We start from the raw sequence: 19,287 nt of genomic DNA, 5'->3' as shown, positions 1-19,287 counted from the left end.
TGCAGTAAATTGTTTCAAAAGCTTCAATGAACATAATTTAGGACTCAATTAGTTTTAAAATTTTGGTTTTATTGAAAAGAATTCCTAATGCTTTATCAGTTCTTTTTGTGAGTCACTATCACAATAGTCTTGTGGCACCTCTTGGGGTGCTTGCACTTCTTCTTGGGCCTGAATGTGCCACACCAGTTATTGCTCTTGGAGCAGCGCTTGGTTCCAGTGGAGGACGATTCGGTGGTTGTGGTGGTGGAAGAATCCGTCGTTGTCGTTGTAGTCGTCGTTGTTGCGGCGGTGGTTGTCGTTGTGGTGGCATCGCTGGTTGTAGCTGCCGAGGCCAACTGGATAGCCAGGACGATGAGGGCGATTACGAAGAGGTATTTCATTTTATGGCAAGTGATCAACTTGGTTTATGGCAAGAGGTTTATGAACTTGTGGCTTTTATACCAAAACTATACCTATTTATTTAAAAAAGTGATTTCCTCTTATGGTGGCTTACAATAAACAAGCGCGAATCACTAGAACTGATACTCATACCAATAATTGCTGTTAAAATAATTCACGCCCTGATAAAATAATCACACAAATCGGAACTTATTGGTAATTAAAACTGAAAAATCGAATCCGGCATTTGGAAGACCTTGAAGAAAAAAAAATTAAACCACAAGTAAATACCTTGGTTTCGACAAATACTTGGACAAAAAAGTTAGGATAATTTTTTTGTATAAAAATTAAATTCCTATTACTATTTGGAAAATTTTTAATGAATAAAAAAACCTATCAGAATGTTTAAATAAATATTTGACGTTTTTTGACAGCTTTTGTTCTTTCTTATTGAAAGTATTTTTTTTGTGCATTTTTTTTAAATATTTAAAATAACTGTCGAGTTTTATTCAAAATGAAATTTTTGAAACGTTATATTTTATGTAGCACCAAAGAATAAAATTCCTCATGTAGATCAATAGAGATAAAAATGCGTTTTTATTAGATATTGGATATATTTAGTTTATTTTCGAATAAGTTTTATTTCTGATTAGTTAAAATACATGTACAATGCTTATAATAATCCTTTGTAGCTTGTCCCTTAGGAATCGATACCACATTGATCTTTTTGCACCTATTAGACTGGTTGCACTTCTTGTGTATGAACGTTCCGCACCAGTCGGTTCACCACCAGCCTAGCTTCTTGCGATGGGCCTCCCGGAAGAGGTGGTGGTGAGTCTGAAGAGGCTTCTGGGATTGTTGCGGCTGCCGATGCCGCTGTGGTGGTGATGGTTGCAGTGGCATCGGTGGTGATGGTGAACCCAGTTCCGTTTCCGTTACAGTACAAAATACATTGTAATCTAAATTACATTGATTTTAAAAAAGTATATTGCTTCTATTTGTAATCTTTTTCTTAAGGATCTTGAACAGGGAAGACAAAAATCTCAATTTCGGTTGAAAGTTATTTATTTGATATCAGTGTTAAGATTTAGCCCTTCCTGTGGGTCACCCTCACGATGGTCTTGTGACACTTCTTGGGGTGCTTGCACTTCTTCTTGGGCCTGAACGTTTCGAACTCTTTCAGAGAGGGATGATCGAGTTTTGTGATCTATTGGACCATCACATGTGTTTTTATACTATTTTTTCTATTTCCGCATGAATTATTTATTTTCTACTGAGCAATTCAGTTATTTTGGTGAAGCAAACATGACAGAGATTTCCTTAGTGGATACAAACAAGATACTTGCGTAAACAAGTAATTAAATATTTGTAAATAAGTGGATGTAAGCGCCTCAGAGTATGCAGAACTTAAAATGCCTCAAAAAATAAAAATGTCCAACAGAAAGTAAATTGACACAGCTTTGAATTTGAAAATAATTAGCTTTGTATCCCTAATTGTTCTGTCTAAAGTTAAAAGACTTTGTATAAAAACCTTTTTATGCAAATTTGAATTAATTCTTGTTAGCCCTCGGTCTATACAACTTAAGTTTGCCAGATCGGATAAGATGTTTAGAATTGGAATTTTCTCTGATTTTATTTTTAACTGATGGAGATATTCTATTAAACATCTTATTTGTTTCCTATAAAACCATGCAATTAGACAGACATTTGGCAGTCACTCTGGTATTATGCTTGCACTATAAAATGTGTTTATGGTTATTATTTCTTGAAATTTAATTTAATTTTAAACTCCGTATATTATGTCGTACTTCAGTTATTTATAATTGAAAAAAGGGCTTTGCTCTTATTAAAAGCCACACCAGTTGTTGCTCCTGAAGCAGTGCTTCAGGTGGTGGTGGAGTCGGAGGAGGCTTCTGTAGTGCTTGCATTAGCCGATGCCGCTGTGGTGTTTGGGGGGAAGCGGCCAACTAGAGGACCAGAGCGATCAGGGCGACTGCTAAAGTTACATTATCTTGGACGAATCTTTGAAACTGCCTTTACATGTGCTAAAATGCCTTTTATATAAATCCATGGCATCAAGAGAATGGTTGGATGTTAATGATTCTGATACATATTCTAAAAAGTAGCTAAATATTTGCTATATAAATATGGTAAAATATATAAACCTATAAAAATTTAAAAGCTCTTAATCAGCAGGTCCATTGAGGTTGCAACAAAAAGAGCAGTAAAGAGACTCCGGGAATTTCATATATTTTAAAATTTCTAATTTCAAGGTGAGAAATTAGGAAATGTTAATAATGTAAAGAAATGTTAATCTTCGAAGGGCTATACTATAATTTAAAACTGCATTTTTGACAAAAATACATTTTTATCAAGAATACATACCTCATTGCTTCCATTAAAAATCTTTTTATAACAAACAAAAATCTCAATTTCGGTTGAAAGTTATTTATTTGATATCAGTGTTAAGATTTAGCCCTTCCTGTGGGTCACCCTCACGATGGTCTTGTGACACTTCTTGGGGTGCTTGCACTTCTTCTTGGGCCTGAACGTTTCGAACTCTTTCAGAGAGGGATGATCGAGTTTTGTGATCTATTGGACCATCACATGTGTTTTTATACTATTTTTTCTATTTCCGCATGAATTATTTATTTTCTACTGAGCAATTCAGTTATTTTGGTGAAGCAAACATGACAGAGATTTCCTTAGTGGATACAAACAAGATACTTGCGTAAACAAGTAATTAAATATTTGTAAATAAGTGGATGTAAGCGCCTCAGAGTATGCAGAACTTAAAACGCCTTAAAAAAATAAAAATGTCCAACAGAAAGTAAATTGACACAGCTTTGAATTTGAAAATAATTAGCTTTGTATCCCTAATTGTTCTGTCTAAAGTTAAAAGACTTTGTATAAAAACCTTTTTATGCAAATTTGAATTAATTCTTGTTAGCCCTCGGTCTATACAACTTAAGTTTGCCAGATCGGATAAGATGTTTAGAATTGGAATTTTCTCTGATTTTATTTTTAACTGATGGAGATATTCTATTAAACATCTTATTTGTTTCCTATAAAACCATGCAATTAGACAGACATTTGGCAGTCACTCTGGTATTATGCTTGCACTATAAAATGTGTTTATGGTTATTATTTCTTGAAATTTAATTTAATTTTAAACTCCGTATATTATGTCGTACTTCAGTTATTTATAATTGAAAAAAGGGCTTTGCTCTTATTAAAAGCCACACCAGTTGTTGCTCCTGAAGCAGTGCTTCAGGTGGTGGTGGAGTCGGAGGAGGCTTCTGTAGTGCTTGCATTAGCCGATGCCGCTGTGGTGTTTGGGGGGAAGCGGCCAACTAGAGGACCAGAGCGATCAGGGCGACTGCTAAAGTTACATTATCTTGGACGAATCTTTGAAACTGCCTTTACATGTGCTAAAATGCCTTTTATATAAATCCATGGCATCAAGAGAATGGTTGGATGTTAATGATTCTGATACATATTCTAAAAAGTAGCTAAATATTTGCTATATAAATATGGTAAAATATATAAACCTATAAAAATTTAAAAGCTCTTAATCAGCAGGTCCATTGAGGTTGCAACAAAAAGAGCAGTAAAGAGACTCCGGGAATTTCATATATTTTAAAATTTCTAATTTCAAGGTGAGAAATTAGGAAATGTTAATAATGTAAAGAAATGTTAATCTTCGAAGGGCTATACTATAATTTAAAACTGCATTTTTGACAAAAATACATTTTTATCAAGAATACATACCTCATTGCTTCCATTAAAAATCTTTTTATAACAAACAAAAATCTCAATTTCGGTTGAAAGTTATTTATTTGATATCAGTGTTAAGATTTAGCCCTTCCTGTGGGTCACCCTCACGATGGTCTTGTGACACTTCTTGGGGTGCTTGCACTTCTTCTTGGGCCTGAACGTTTCGAACTCTTTCAGAGAGGGATGATCGAGTTTTGTGATCTATTGGACCATCACATGTGTTTTTATACTATTTTTTCTATTTCCGCATGAATTATTTATTTTCTACTGAGCAATTCAGTTATTTTGGTGAAGCAAACATGACAGAGATTTCCTTAGTGGATACAAACAAGATACTTGCGTAAACAAGTAATTAAATATTTGTAAATAAGTGGATGTAAGCGCCTCAGAGTATGCAGAACTTAAAATGCCTCAAAAAATAAAAATGTCCAACAGAAAGTAAATTGACACAGCTTTGAATTTGAAAATAATTAGCTTTGTATCCCTAATTGTTCTGTCTAAAGTTAAAAGACTTTGTATAAAAACCTTTTTATGCAAATTTGAATTAATTCTTGTTAGCCCTCGGTCTATACAACTTAAGTTTGCCAGATCGGATAAGATGTTTAGAATTGGAATTTTCTCTGATTTTATTTTTAACTGATGGAGATATTCTATTAAACATCTTATTTGTTTCCTATAAAACCATGCAATTAGACAGACATTTGGCAGTCACTCTGGTATTATGCTTGCACTATAAAATGTGTTTATGGTTATTATTTCTTGAAATTTAATTTAATTTTAAACTCCGTATATTATGTCGTACTTCAGTTATTTATAATTGAAAAAAGGGCTTTGCTCTTATTAAAAGCCACACCAGTTGTTGCTCCTGAAGCAGTGCTTCAGGTGGTGGTGGAGTCGGAGGAGGCTTCTGTAGTGCTTGCATTAGCCGATGCCGCTGTGGTGTTTGGGGGGAAGCGGCCAACTAGAGGACCAGAGCGATCAGGGCGACTGCTAAAGTTACATTATCTTGGACGAATCTTTGAAACTGCCTTTACATGTGCTAAAATGCCTTTTATATAAATCCATGGCATCAAGAGAATGGTTGGATGTTAATGATTCTGATACATATTCTAAAAAGTAGCTAAATATTTGCTATATAAATATGGTAAAATATATAAACCTATAAAAATTTAAAAGCTCTTAATCAGCAGGTCCATTGAGGTTGCAACAAAAAGAGCAGTAAAGAGACTCCGGGAATTTCATATATTTTAAAATTTCTAATTTCAAGGTGAGAAATTAGGAAATGTTAATAATGTAAAGAAATGTTAATCTTCGAAGGGCTATACTATAATTTAAAACTGCATTTTTGACAAAAATACATTTTTATCAAGAATACATACCTCATTGCTTCCATTAAAAATCTTTTTATAACAAACAAAAATCTCAATTTCGGTTGAAAGTTATTTATTTGATATCAGTGTTAAGATTTAGCCCTTCCTGTGGGTCACCCTCACGATGGTCTTGTGACACTTCTTGGGGTGCTTGCACTTCTTCTTGGGCCTGAACGTGCCACACCAGTTGTTGCTCTTGGAGCAGCGCTTCGTTCCAGTGGAGGACGATTCGGTGGTTGTTGTTGTAGAAGAATCCGTCGTTGTCGTTGTAGTTGTCGTTGTTGCGGCGGTGGTTGTTGTGGTGGCATCACTGGTTGTAGCTGTCGAGGCTAATTGGATGGCCAAGGCGAGGAAGGCTACTACGAAAAGGTATTTCATGTCGGATGATCTTCGGGCTATGTTTTTCGAGCTTGTCGGGAAAGAGCCGATCGAATGATCTGATTATCTGCGCCAAGAATCAGGTCTTTTATACGGACTTTGACATTTCCGCTTCGGAATCATATTCCAAAAAAGTTTTTACAAAATATTTACGTCGCACATAAATATAACAAATATTTTCTGCTTGAGTGCTTCAAAATTGGAGTAAGCTCAAATAAGCAAATATTTATATGTTACAAACAAGCGATGAAGTTAATTATTTCTAAGACAGCTGTAATGTTCGCCCCATTTTTGGGTTTCCTATTTGGATTCAGATTATCGGAATCTTGTAGAATCTTTTTGAATACTTAAAAAACACTTGACATTGTGTGCACTTGTGTATTTTATTTACACTCGAATTTTGGTATGTGGACTCTTGCTCCTGCTCCTTCGACTCCTCTTTGGAGTGTAGGTCCCGCACCAGTCATTGCCCAGTGGTTGTTGTGGTGGAGGCGTTTGAACTGATTTCTCTGCGACTATATAAATCCAAAACTTCAAACCCCTTAATACGTAAATTGAAATTGTAAGTTCTGTTTCTATTCTGCTGGAGTGTAACTAAATATTTACTAACAGCGTATTATTCCCCTACCTTTCGAAACTGTGACGACAGATTCCTACAATATGTAATATTCTCACTTTGTAATGGTGGTTCGTCGCATCTTTTGAATAGTGTAATAGCTATATGTAATAGTTACACATATTTTTGATGATTCTGCGGGAGTTGTAGCTCCTTGTAGGTGTTAAGGCGCTGATCCTAAAGAATGGGGTAATTAAATTTCTTTGGTTAATTTTTCCGATCTTTTGAAATAGATAGATGGTAGATAAATAGATTGCCTCCTTGATGAATTAAATGTGTATCGAGTACCATCAGTTTCAATCACAAACTTGGTAAATCAAATTTCCGGTTGGTTCCAAAATAGTTAATATATTCGCTAAAAGGTGAATAAAAAATTTCATATTTAAAGAATATTAATAAAGAATAAAGAATATTAAATAGGCAAATGGAAATATATGTATAACTCGGGTAATACTTTGCAGATCTTTAAGTATTACACCTTCTCGATCTTAAAACTTCGAATATTTTGATATTCTACAGAATTCTATTGGAATTTGGGCCAATTTTTGCTGGCCAGTGATATGATAATGTGTTTAAAATTCTGTTGTTTCCACCTGGAGCCATTTTCCAATTGATTTAACTTATAGTTTAGAAATATACTCCTTTACATCAATGAAAGTAGTTTTAAACATTGTTTTGCTATGATAATTAATTCAAAATTGAATGTCTAAAATTTAGGCATTTTTTCTGGTCACCCTGTGGCACCTGCCAATCCTGCACCTCCTTGGGATCCCACTGTTAAGACATCCATTCCAACTATAATGGGCGGATCAAATAATCTTTGGCAGGGTTACGGAAAAGGAAGTTTCCCAAAAAACATCCGTTAGTTTTTAAAAAACTCTCTATTCACTTTTCTTCTAACTTTCTCCTGAACTAAGTCAAGTTCCTGGAGGCATCTATCCTACAGAGCGCTTAACTAACGATCTGAGGGTAATGAAGCCATTAAAACTATTGGGAATATGTCCGAAATGGCTGGGCATTCGTCATTTTTAGAAAAGTAATCTCCTCGGAAACTTCCTTTCCTCAAAAGCACGCAGCTCAGTATTCCGACTTTCTGCCTATTTCTGCTTTAGCTTTATGTCATCAAAGATCTCTTCGAACGCCTCCTTGTCCAATTCTAGGGTTCTAACTCTATCCCGCATTATATCTTTCTCTTCATGGGCTTGTAAAGCTTTTCGCATGCCAAAATCCACCTAGCTACAGTATATTGTTTCAAAAGCTTCAATGAACATAATTTAGGACTCAATTAGTTTTAAAATTTTGGTTTTATTGAAAAGAATTCCTAATGCTTTATCAGTTCTTTTTGTGAGTCACTATCACAATAGTCTTGTGGCACCTCTTGGGGTGCTTGCACTTCTTCTTGGGCCTGAATGTGCCACACCAGTTATTGCTCTTGGAGCAGCGCTTGGTTCCAGTGGAGGACGATTCGGTGGTTGTGGTGGTGGAAGAATCCGTCGTTGTCGTTGTAGTCGTCGTTGTTGCGGCGGTGGTTGTCGTTGTGGTGGCATCGCTGGTTGTAGCTGCCGAGGCCAACTGGATAGCCAGGACGATGAGGGCGATTACGAAGAGGTATTTCATTTTATGGCAAGTGATCAACTTGGTTTATGGCAAGAGGTTTATGAACTTGTGGCTTTTATACCAAAACTATACCTATTTATTTAAAAAAGTGATTTCCTCTTATGGTGGCTTACAATAAACAAGCGCGAATCACTAGAACTGATACTCATACCAATAATTGCTGTTAAAATAATTCACGCCCTGATAAAATAATCACACAAATCGGAACTTATTGGTAATTAAAACTGAAAAATCGAATCCGGCATTTGGAAGACCTTGAAGAAAAAAAAATTAAACCACAAGTAAATACCTTGGTTTCGACAAATACTTGGACAAAAAAGTTAGGATAATTTTTTTGTATAAAAATTAAATTCCTATTACTATTTGGAAAATTTTTAATGAATAAAACAACCTATCAGAATGTTTAAATAAATATTTGACGTTTTTTGACAGCTTTTGTTCTTTTCTTATTGAAAGTATTTTTTTTGTGCATTTTTTTTAAATATTTAAAATAACTGTCGAGTTTTATTCAAAATGAAATTTTTGAAACGTTATATTTTATGTAGCACCAAAGAATAAAATTCCTCATGTAGATCAATAGAGATAAAAATGCGTTTTTATTAGATATTGGATATATTTAGTTTATTTTCGAATAAGTTTTATTTCTGATTAGTTAAAATACATGTACAATGCTTATAATAATCCTTTGTAGCTTGTCCCTTAGGAATCGATACCACATTGATCTTTTTGCACCTATTAGACTGGTTGCACTTCTTGTGTATGAACGTTCCGCACCAGTCGGTTCACCACCAGCCTAGCTTCTTGCGATGCGCCTCCCGGAAGAGGTGGTGGTGAGTCTGAAGAGGCTTCTGGGATTGTTGCGGCTGCCGATGCCGCTGTGGTGGTGATGGTTGCAGTGGCATCGGTGGTGATGGTGAACCCAGTTCCGTTTCCGTTACAGTACAAAATACAATGTAATCTAAATTACATTGATTTTAAAAAAGTATATTGCTTCTATTTGTAATCTTTTTCTGGAGGATCTTGAACAGGGAAGACAAAAATCTCAATTTCGGTTTAAAGGTTTTTATTTGATATCAGAGTGTTAAGATTCAGCCCTTCCTGTGGGTCACCCTCACGATGGTCTTGTGACACTTCTTGGGGTGCTTGCACTTCTTCTTGGGCCTGAACGTGCCACACCAGTTGTTGCTCTTGGAGCAGCGCTTCGTTCCAGTGGAGGACGATTCGGTGGTTGTTGTTGTAGAAGAATCCGTCGTTGTCGTTGTAGTTGTCGTTGTTGCGGCGGTGGTTGTTGTGGTGGCATCACTGGTTGTAGCTGTCGAGGCTAATTGGATGGCCAAGGCGAGGAAGGCGACTACGAATAGATATTTCATGTCGATTTTTTTTTTTAATGTACTAATAATGTGGAGTAAATGATTTCGAACTCTTTCAGAGAGGGATGATCGAGTTTTGTGATCTATTGGACCATCACATGTGTTTTTATACTATTTTTTCTATTTCCGCATGAATTATTTATTTTCTACTGAGCAATTCAGTTATTTTGGTGAAGCAAACATGACAGAGATTTCCTTAGTGGATACAAACAAGATACTTGCGTAAACAAGTAATTAAATATTTTTAAATAAGTGGATGTAAGCGCCTCAGAGTATGCAGAACTTAAAACGCCTTAAAAAAATAAAAATGTCCAACAGAAAGTAAATTGACACAGCTTTGAATTTGAAAATAATTAGCTTTGTATCCCTAATTGTTCTGTCTAAAGTTAAAAGACTTTGTATAAAAACCTTTTTATGCAAATTTGAATTAATTCTTGTTAGCCCTCGGTCTATACAACTTAAGTTTGCCAGATCGGATAAGATGTTTAGAATTGGAATTTTCTCTGATTTTATTTTTAACTGATGGAGATATTCTATTAAACATCTTATTTGTTTCCTATAAAACCATGCAATTAGACAGACATTTGGCAGTCACTCTGGTATTATGCTTGCACTATAAAATGTGTTTATGGTTATTATTTCTTGAAATTTAATTTAATTTTAAACTCCGTATATTATGTCGTACTTCAGTTATTTATAATTGAAAAAAGGGCTTTGCTCTTATTAAAAGCCACACCAGTTGTTGCTCCTGAAGCAGTGCTTCAGGTGGTGGTGGAGTCGGAGGAGGCTTCTGTAGTGCTTGCATTAGCCGATGCCGCTGTGGTGTTTGGGGGGAAGCGGCCAACTAGAGGACCAGAGCGATCAGGGCGACTGCTAAAGTTACATTATCTTGGACGAATCTTTGAAACTGCCTTTACATGTGCTAAAATGCCTTTTATATAAATCCATGGCATCAAGAGAATGGTTGGATGTTAATGATTCTGATACATATTCTAAAAAGTAGCTAAATATTTGCTATATAAATATGGTAAAATATATAAACCTATAAAAATTTAAAAGCTCTTAATCAGCAGGTCCATTGAGGTTGCAACAAAAAGAGCAGTAAAGAGACTCCGGGAATTTCATATATTTTAAAATTTCTAATTTCAAGGTGAGAAATTAGGAAATGTTAATAATGTAAAGAAATGTTAATCTTCGAAGGGCTATACTATAATTTAAAACTGCATTTTTGACAAAAATAAATTTTTATCAAGAATACATACCTCATTGCTTCCATTAAAAATCTTTTTATAACAAACAAAAATCTCAATTTCGGTTGAAAGTTATTTATTTGATATCAGTGTTAAGATTTAGCCCTTCCTGTGGGTCACCCTCACGATGGTCTTGTGACACTTCTTGGGGTGCTTGCACTTCTTCTTGGGCCTGAACGTGCCACACCAGTTGTTGCTCTTGGAGCAGCGCTTCGTTCCAGTGGAGGACGATTCGGTGGTTGTTGTTGTAGAAGAATCCGTCGTTGTCGTTGTAGTTGTTGTTGCGGCGGTGGTTGTTGTGGTGGCATCACTGGTTGTTGCTGCAGAGGCAAATTGGATGGCCAAGGCGAGGAAGGCTACTACGAAAAGGTATTTCATGTCGGATGATCTTCGGGCTATGTTTTTCGAGCTTGTCGGGAAAGAGCCGATCGAATGATCTGATTATCTGCGCCAAGAATCAGGTCTTTTATACGGACTTTGACATTTCCGCTTCGGAATCATATTCCAAAAAAGTTTTTACAAAATATTTACGTCGCACATAAATATAACAAATATTTTCTGCTTGAGTGCTTCAAAATTGGAGTAAGCTCAAATAAGCAAATATTTATATGTTACAAACAAGCGATGAAGTTAATTATTTCTAAGACAGCTGTAATGTTCGCCCCATTTTTGGGTTTCCTATTTGGATTCAGATTATCGGAATCTTGTAGAATCTTTTTGAATACTTAAAAAACACTTGACATTGTGTGCACTTGTGTATTTTATTTACACTCGAATTTTGGTATGTGGACTCTTGCTCCTGCTCCTTCGACTCCTCTTTGGAGTGTAGGTCCCGCACCAGTCATTGCCCAGTGGTTGTTGTGGTGGAGGCGTTTGAACTGATTTCTCTGCGACTATATAAATCCAAAACTTCAAACCCCTTAATACGTAAATTGAAATTGTAAGTTCTGTTTCTATTCTGCTGGAGTGTAACTAAATATTTACTAACAGCGTATTATTCCCCTACCTTTCGAAACTGTGACGACAGATTCCTACAATATGTAATATTCTCACTTTGTAATGGTGGTTCGTCGCATCTTTTGAATAGTGTAATAGCTATATGTAATAGTTACACATATTTTTGATGATTCTGCGGGAGTTGTAGCTCCTTGTAGGTGTTAAGGCGCTGATCCTAAAGAATGGGGTAATTAAATTTCTTTGGTTAATTTTTCCGATCTTTTGAAATAGATAGATGGTAGATAAATAGATTGCCTCCTTGATGAATTAAATGTGTATCGAGTACCATCAGTTTCAATCACAAACTTGGTAAATCAAATTTCCGGTTGGTTCCAAAATAGTTAATATATTCGCTAAAAGGTGAATAAAAAATTTCATATTTAAAGAATATTAATAAAGAATAAAGAATATTAAATAGGCAAATGGAAATATATGTATAACTCGGGTAATACTTTGCAGATCTTTAAGTATTACACCTTCTCGATCTTAAAACTTCGAATATTTTGATATTCTACAGAATTCTATTGGAATTTGGGCCAATTTTTGCAATTTTTTAAGTGATATGATAATGTGTTTAAAATTCTGTTGTTTCCACCTGGAGCCATTTTCCAATTGATTTAACTTATAGTTTAGAAATATACTCCTTTACATCAATGAAAGTAGTTTTAAACATTGTTTTGCTATGATAATTAATTCAAAATTGAATGTCTAAAATTTAGGCATTTTTTCTGGTCACCCTGTGGCACCTGCCAATCCTGCACCTCCTTGGGATCCCACTGTTAAGACATCCATTCCAACTATAATGGGCGGATCAAATAATCTTTGGCAGGGTTACGGAAAAGGAAGTTTCCCAAAAAACATCCGTTAGTTTTTAAAAAACTCTCTATTCACTTTTCTTCTAACTTTCTCCTGAACTAAGTCAAGTTCCTGGAGGCATCTATCCTACAGAGCGCTTAACTAACGATCTGAGGGTAATGAAGCCATTAAAACTATTGGGAATATGTCCGAAATGGCTGGGCATTCGTCATTTTTAGAAAAGTAATCTCCTCGGAAACTTCCTTTCCTCAAAAGCACGCAGCTCAGTATTCCGACTTTCTGCCTATTTCTGCTTTAGCTTTATGTCATCAAAGATCTCTTCGAACGCCTCCTTGTCCAATTCTAGGGTTCTAACTCTATCCCGCATTATATCTTTCTCTTCATGGGCTTGTAAAGCTTTTCGCATGCCAAAATCCACCTAGCTACAGTATATTGTTTCAAAAGCTTCAATGAACATAATTTAGGACTCAATTAGTTTTAAAATTTTGGTTTTATTGAAAAGAATTCCTAATGCTTTATCAGTTCTTTTTGTGAGTCACTATCACAATAGTCTTGTGGCACCTCTTGGGGTGCTTGCACTTCTTCTTGGGCCTGAATGTGCCACACCAGTTATTGCTCTTGGAGCAGCGCTTGGTTCCAGTGGAGGACGATTCGGTGGTTGTGGTGGTGGAAGAATCCGTCGTTGTCGTTGTAGTCGTCGTTGTTGCGGCGGAGGTTGTCGTTGTGGTGGCATCGCTGGTTGTAGCTGCCGAGGCCAACTGGATAGCCAGGACGATGAGGGCGATTACGAAGAGGTATTTCATTTTATGGCAAGTGATCAACTTGGTTTATGGCAAGAGGTTTATGAACTTGTGGCTTTTATACCAAAACTATACCTATTTATTTAAAAAAGTGATTTCCTCTTATGGTGGCTTACAATAAACAAGCGCGAATCACTAGAACTGATACTCATACCAATAATTGCTGTTAAAATAATTCACGCCCTGATAAAATAATCACACAAATCGGAACTTATTGGTAATTAAAACTGAAAAATCGAATCCGGCATTTGGAAGACCTTGAAGAAAAAAAAATTAAACCACAAGTAAATACCTTGGTTTCGACAAATACTTGGACAAAAAAGTTAGGATAATTTTTTTGTATAAAAATTAAATTCCTATTACTATTTGGAAAATTTTTAATGAATAAAACAACCTATCAGAATGTTTAAATAAATATTTGACGTTTTTTGACAGCTTTTGTTCTTTTCTTATTGAAAGTATTTTTTTTGTGCATTTTTTTTAAATATTTAAAATAACTGTCGAGTTTTATTCAAAATGAAATTTTTGAAACGTTATATTTTATGTAGCACCAAAGAATAAAATTCCTCATGTAGATCAATAGAGATAAAAATGCGTTTTTATTAGATATTGGATATATTTAGTTTATTTTCGAATAAGTTTTATTTCTGATTAGTTAAAATACATGTACAATGCTTATAATAATCCTTTGTAGCTTGTCCCTTAGGAATCGATACCACATTGATCTTTTTGCACCTATTAGACTGGTTGCACTTCTTGTGTATGAACGTTCCGCACCAGTCGGTTCACCACCAGCCTAGCTTCTTGCGATGGGCCTCCCGGAAGAGGTGGTGGTGAGTCTGAAGAGGCTTCTGGGATTGTTGCGGCTGCCGATGCCGCTGTGGTGGTGATGGTTGCAGTGGCATCGGTGGTGATGGTGAACCCAGTTCCGTTTCCGTTACAGTACAAAATACAATGTAATCTAAATTACATTGATTTTAAAAAAGTATATTGCTTCTATTTGTAATCTTTTTCTTAAGGATCTTGAACAGGGAAGACAAAAATCTCAATTTCGGTTTAAAGGTTTTTATTTGATATCAGAGTGTTAAGATTCAGCCCTTCCTGTGGGTCACCCTCACGATGGTCTTGTGACACTTCTTGGGGTGCTTGCACTTCTTCTTGGGCCTGAACGTGCCACACCAGTTGTTGCTCTTGGAGCAGCGCTTCGTTCCAGTGGAGGACGATTCGGTGGTTGTTGTTGTAGAAGAATCCGTCGTTGTCGTTGTAGTTGTCGTTGTTGCGGCGGTGGTTGTTGTGGTGGCATCACTGGTTGTAGCTGTCGAGGCTAATTGGATGGCCAAGGCGAGGAAGGCGACTACGAATAGATATTTCATGTCGATTTTTTTTTTTAATGTACTAATAATGTGGAGTAAATGATTTCGAACTCTTTCAGAGAGGGATGATCGAGTTTTGTGATCTATTGGACCATCACATGTGTTTTTATACTATTTTTTCTATTTCCGCATGAATTATTTATTTTCTACTGAGCAATTCAGTTATTTTGGTGAAGCAAACATGACAGAGATTTCCTTAGTGGATACAAACAAGATACTTGCGTAAACAAGTAATTAAATATTTTTAAATAAGTGGATGTAAGCGCCTCAGAGTATGCAGAACTTAAAACGCCTTAAAAAAATAAAAATGTCCAACAGAAAGTAAATTGACACAGCTTTGAATTTGAAAATAATTAGCTTTGTATCCCTAATTGTTCTGTCTAAAGTTAAAAGACTTTGTATAAAAACCTTTTTATGCAAATTTGAATTAATTCTTGTTAGCCCTCGGTCTATACAACTTAAGTTTGCCAGATCGGATAAGATGTTTAGAATTGGAATTTTCTCTGATTTTATTTTTAACTGATGGAGATATTCTATTAAACATCTTATTTGTTTCCTATAAAACCATGCAATTAGACAGACATTTGGCAGTCACTCTGGTATTATGCTTGCACTATAAAATGTGTTTATGGTTATTATTTCTTGAAATTTAATTTAATTTTAAACTCCGTATATTATGTCGTACTTCAGTTATTTATAATTGAAAAAAGGGCTTTGCTCTTATTAAAAGCCACACCAGTTGTTGCTCCTGAAGCAGTGCTTCAGGTGGTGGTGGAGTCGGAGGAGGCTTCTGTAGTGCTTGCATTAGCCGATGCCGCTGTGGTGTTTGGGGGGAAGCGGCCAACTAGAGGACCAGAGCGATCAGGGCGACTGCTAAAGTTACATTATCTTGGACGAATCTTTGAAACTGCCTTTACATGTGCTAAAATGCCTTTTATATAAATCCATGGCATCAAGAGAATGGTTGGATGTTAATGATTCTGATACATATTCTAAAAAGTAGCTAAATATTTGCTATATAAATATGGTAAAATATATAAACCTATAAAAATTTAAAAGCTCTTAATCAGCAGGTCCATTGAGGTTGCAACAAAAAGAGCAGTAAAGAGACTCCGGGAATTTCATATATTTTAAAATTTCTAATTTCAAGGTGAGAAATTAGGAAATGTTAATAATGTAAAGAAATGTTAATCTTCGAAGGGCTATACTATAATTTAAAACTGCATTTTTGACAAAAATAAATTTTTATCAAGAATACATACCTCATTGCTTCCATTAAAAATCTTTTTATAACAAACAAAAATCTCAATTTCGGTTGAAAGTTATTTATTTGATATCAGTGTTAAGATTTAGCCCTTCCTGTGGGTCACCCTCACGATGGTCTTGTGACACTTCTTGGGGTGCTTGCACTTCTTCTTGGGCCTGAACGTGCCACACCAGTTGTTGCTCTTGGAGCAGCGCTTCGTTCCAGTGGAGGACGATTCGGTGGTTGTTGTTGTAGAAGAATCCGTCGTTGTCGTTGTAGTTGTTGTTGCGGCGGTGGTTGTTGTGGTGGCATCACTGGTTGTTGCTGCAGAGGCAAATTGGATGGCCAAGGCGAGGAAGGCTACTACGAAAAGGTATTTCATGTCGGATGATCTTCGGGCTATGTTTTTCGAGCTTGTCGGGAAAGAGCCGATCGAATGATCTGATTATCTGCGCCAAGAATCAGGTCTTTTATACGGACTTTGACATTTCCGCTTCGGAATCATATTCCAAAAAAGTTTTTACAAAATATTTACGTCGCACATAAATATAACAAATATTTTCTGCTTGAGTGCTTCAAAATTGGAGTAAGCTCAAATAAGCAAATATTTATATGTTACAAACAAGCGATGAAGTTAATTATTTCTAAGACAGCTGTAATGTTCGCCCCATTTTTGGGTTTCCTATTTGGATTCAGATTATCGGAATCTTGTAGAATCTTTTTGAATACTTAAAAAACACTTGACATTGTGTGCACTTGTGTATTTTATTTACACTCGAATTTTGGTATGTGGACTCTTGCTCCTGCTCCTTCGACTCCTCTTTGGAGTGTAGGTCCCAGTCATTGCCCTTCCAGCAGAGCCTTTTGCCATGGTGGGTCTTCTCAGTGGTTGTTGTGGTGGAGGCGTTTGAACTGATTTCTCTGCGACTATATAAATCCAAAACTTCAAACCCCTTAATACGTAAATTGAAATTGTAAGTTCTGTTTCTATTCTGCTGGAGTGTAACTAAATATTTACTAACAGCGTATTATTCCCCTACCTTTCGAAACTGTGACGACAGATTCCTACAATATGTAATATTCTCACTTTGTAATGGTGGTTCGTCGCATCTTTTGAATAGTGTAATAGCTATATGTAATAGTTACACATATTTTTGATGATTCTGCGGGAGTTGTAGCTCCTTGTAGGTGTTAAGGCGCTGATCCTAAAGAATGGGGTAATTAAATTTCTTTGGTTAATTTTTCCGATCTTTTGAAATAGATAGATGGTAGATAAATAGATTGCCTCCTTGATGAATTAAATGTGTATCGAGTACCATCAGTTTCAATCACAAACTTGGTAAATCAAATTTCCGGTTGGTTCCAAAATAGTTAATATATTCGCTAAAAGGTGAATAAAAAATTTCATATTTAAAGAATATTAATAAAGAATAAAGAATATTAAATAGGCAAATGGAAATATATGTATAACTCGGGTAATACTTTGCAGATCTTTAAGTATTACACCTTCTCGATCTTAAAACTTCGAATATTTTGATATTCTACAGAATTCTATTGGAATTTGGGCCAATTTTTGCAATTTTTTAAGTGATATGATAATGTGTTTAAAATTCTGTAGTTTCCACCTGGAGCCATTTTCCAATTGATTTAACTTATAGTTTAGAAATATACTCCTTTACATCATTGAAAGTAGTTTTAAACATTGTTTTGCTATGATAATTAATTCAAAATTGAATGTCTAAAATTTAGGCATTTTTTCTGGTCACCCTGTGGCACCTGCCAATCCTGCACCTCCTTGGGATCCCACTGTTAAGACATCCATTCCAACTATAATGGGCGGATCAAATAATCTTTGGCAGGGTTACGGAAAAGGAAGTTTCCCAAAAAACATCCGTTAGTTTTTAAAAAACTCTCTATTCACATTTCTTCTAACTTTCTCCTGAACTAAGTCAAGTTCCTGGAGGCATCTATCCTACAGAGCGCTTAACTAACGATCTGAGGGTAATGAAGCCATTAAAACTATTGGGAATATGTCCGAAATGGCTGGGCATTCGTCATTTTTAGAAAAGTAATCTCCTCGGAAACTTCCTTTCCTCAAAAGCACGCAGCTCAGTATTCCGACTTTCTGCCTATTTCTGCTTTAGCTTTATGTCATCAAAGATCTCTTCGAACGCCTCCTTGTCCAATTCTAGGGTTCTAACTCTATCCCGCATTATATCTTTCTCTTCATAGGCTTGTAAAGCTTTTCGCATGCCAAAATCCACCTAGCTACAGTAGTACAGTTTCAAAAGCTTCAATGAACATAATTTTGGACTCAATTAGTTTTAAAATTTTGGTTTTATTGAAAAGAATTCCTAATGCTTTATCAGTTCTTTTTGTGAGTCACTATCACAATAGTCTTGTGGCACCTCTTGGGGTGCTTGCACTTCTTCTTGGGCCTGAATGTGCCACACCAGTTATTGCTCTTGGAGCAGCGCTTGGTTCCAGTGGAGGACGATTCGGTGGTTGTGGTGGTGGAAGAATCCGTCGTTGTCGTTGTAGTCGTCGTTGTTGCGGCGGTGGTTGTCGTTGTGGTGGCATCGCTGGTTGTAGCTGCCGAGGCCAACTGGATAGCCAGGACGATGAGGGCGATTACGAAGAGGTATTTCATTTTATGGCAAGTGATCAACTTGGTTTATGGCAAGAGGTTTATGAACTTGTGGCTTTTATACCAAAACTATACCTATTTATTTAAAAAAGTGATTTCCTCTTATGGTGGCTTATAATAAACAAGCGCGAATCACTAGAACTGATACTCAAACCAATAATTGCTGTTCAAATAATTCACGCCCTGATAAAATAATCACACAAATCGGAACTTATTGGTAATTAAAACTTAAAAATCGAATCCGGCATTTGGAAGACCTTGAAGAAAAAAAAATTAAACCACAAGTAAATACCTTGGTTTCGACAAAAACTTGGACAAAAAAGTTAGGATAATTTTTTTGTATAAAAATTAAATTCCTATTACTATTTGGAAAATTTTTAATGAATAAAAAAACCTATCAGAATGTTTAAATAAATATTTGACGTTTTTTGACAGCTTTTGTTCTTTCTTATTGAAAGTATTTTTTTTGTGCATTTTTTTTAAATATTTAAAATAACTGTCGAGTTTTATTCAAAATGAAATTTTTGAAACGTTATATTTTATGTAGCACCAAAGAATAAAATTCCTCATGTAGATCAATAGAGATAAAAATGCGTTTTTATTAGATATTGGATATATTTAGTTTATTTTCGAATAAGTTTTATTTCTGATTA

General features: G+C 35.6%; 9 protein-coding genes across 9 annotated transcripts; all 9 read right to left on the bottom strand.

Moving 5' to 3' along the window:
- Positions 1-48: 48 nt before the first annotated feature.
- LOC116654521 (protein new-glue 1-like) lies at positions 49-956 on the bottom strand. Its single transcript, XM_032449674.2, has one exon. It carries the CDS (start codon positions 378-380, stop codon positions 96-98), a length of 285 nt encoding a protein of 94 aa, XP_032305565.1. The 5' UTR covers positions 381-956; the 3' UTR covers positions 49-95.
- A 4,625-nt stretch (positions 957-5,581) lies between these two features.
- On the bottom strand, positions 5,582-6,003 carry LOC116654555 (integumentary mucin C.1-like). The gene has a single exon (XM_032449810.1). The coding sequence runs from the start codon at positions 5,901-5,903 to the stop codon at positions 5,622-5,624; it is 282 nt and encodes a 93-aa protein (XP_032305701.1). The 5' UTR covers positions 5,904-6,003; the 3' UTR covers positions 5,582-5,621.
- A 1,801-nt stretch (positions 6,004-7,804) lies between these two features.
- Positions 7,805-8,197, bottom strand: LOC26514189 (protein new-glue 1). The gene has a single exon (XM_014905423.2). It carries the CDS (start codon positions 8,134-8,136, stop codon positions 7,852-7,854), a length of 285 nt encoding a protein of 94 aa, XP_014760909.2. The 5' UTR covers positions 8,137-8,197; the 3' UTR covers positions 7,805-7,851.
- Positions 8,198-9,182: 985 nt separating this feature from the next.
- Positions 9,183-9,615, bottom strand: LOC116654554 (integumentary mucin C.1-like). Its single transcript, XM_032449809.1, has one exon. It carries the CDS (start codon positions 9,504-9,506, stop codon positions 9,225-9,227), a length of 282 nt encoding a protein of 93 aa, XP_032305700.1. The 5' UTR covers positions 9,507-9,615; the 3' UTR covers positions 9,183-9,224.
- A 1,200-nt stretch (positions 9,616-10,815) lies between these two features.
- LOC116656586 (probable 1,4-beta-D-glucan cellobiohydrolase B) lies at positions 10,816-11,234 on the bottom strand. The gene has a single exon (XM_032456370.1). The coding sequence runs from the start codon at positions 11,132-11,134 to the stop codon at positions 10,856-10,858; it is 279 nt and encodes a 92-aa protein (XP_032312261.1). The 5' UTR covers positions 11,135-11,234; the 3' UTR covers positions 10,816-10,855.
- Positions 11,235-13,039: 1,805 nt separating this feature from the next.
- On the bottom strand, positions 13,040-13,436 carry LOC116656593 (protein new-glue 1-like). The gene has a single exon (XM_032456412.2). It carries the CDS (start codon positions 13,369-13,371, stop codon positions 13,087-13,089), a length of 285 nt encoding a protein of 94 aa, XP_032312303.1. The 5' UTR covers positions 13,372-13,436; the 3' UTR covers positions 13,040-13,086.
- Positions 13,437-14,417: 981 nt separating this feature from the next.
- Positions 14,418-14,850, bottom strand: LOC116656602 (integumentary mucin C.1-like). Its single transcript, XM_032456487.1, has one exon. The coding sequence runs from the start codon at positions 14,739-14,741 to the stop codon at positions 14,460-14,462; it is 282 nt and encodes a 93-aa protein (XP_032312378.1). The 5' UTR covers positions 14,742-14,850; the 3' UTR covers positions 14,418-14,459.
- Positions 14,851-16,050: 1,200 nt separating this feature from the next.
- LOC116656590 (probable 1,4-beta-D-glucan cellobiohydrolase B) lies at positions 16,051-16,469 on the bottom strand. Its single transcript, XM_032456400.1, has one exon. The coding sequence runs from the start codon at positions 16,367-16,369 to the stop codon at positions 16,091-16,093; it is 279 nt and encodes a 92-aa protein (XP_032312291.1). The 5' UTR covers positions 16,370-16,469; the 3' UTR covers positions 16,051-16,090.
- A 1,836-nt stretch (positions 16,470-18,305) lies between these two features.
- On the bottom strand, positions 18,306-18,698 carry LOC116656599 (protein new-glue 1-like). Its single transcript, XM_032456469.1, has one exon. The coding sequence runs from the start codon at positions 18,635-18,637 to the stop codon at positions 18,353-18,355; it is 285 nt and encodes a 94-aa protein (XP_032312360.1). The 5' UTR covers positions 18,638-18,698; the 3' UTR covers positions 18,306-18,352.
- Between the last annotated feature and the right edge of the window lie 589 nt (positions 18,699-19,287).

This window comes from Drosophila ananassae, chromosome 2L (genome assembly GCF_017639315.1).
Source record: "Drosophila ananassae strain 14024-0371.13 chromosome 2L, ASM1763931v2, whole genome shotgun sequence".
In the NCBI taxonomy this organism is placed as follows: domain Eukaryota; kingdom Metazoa; phylum Arthropoda; class Insecta; order Diptera; family Drosophilidae; genus Drosophila; species Drosophila ananassae.
Note: the sequence above shows the minus strand (reverse complement) of the source record. Positions and strands in the feature narration are given on the sequence as shown.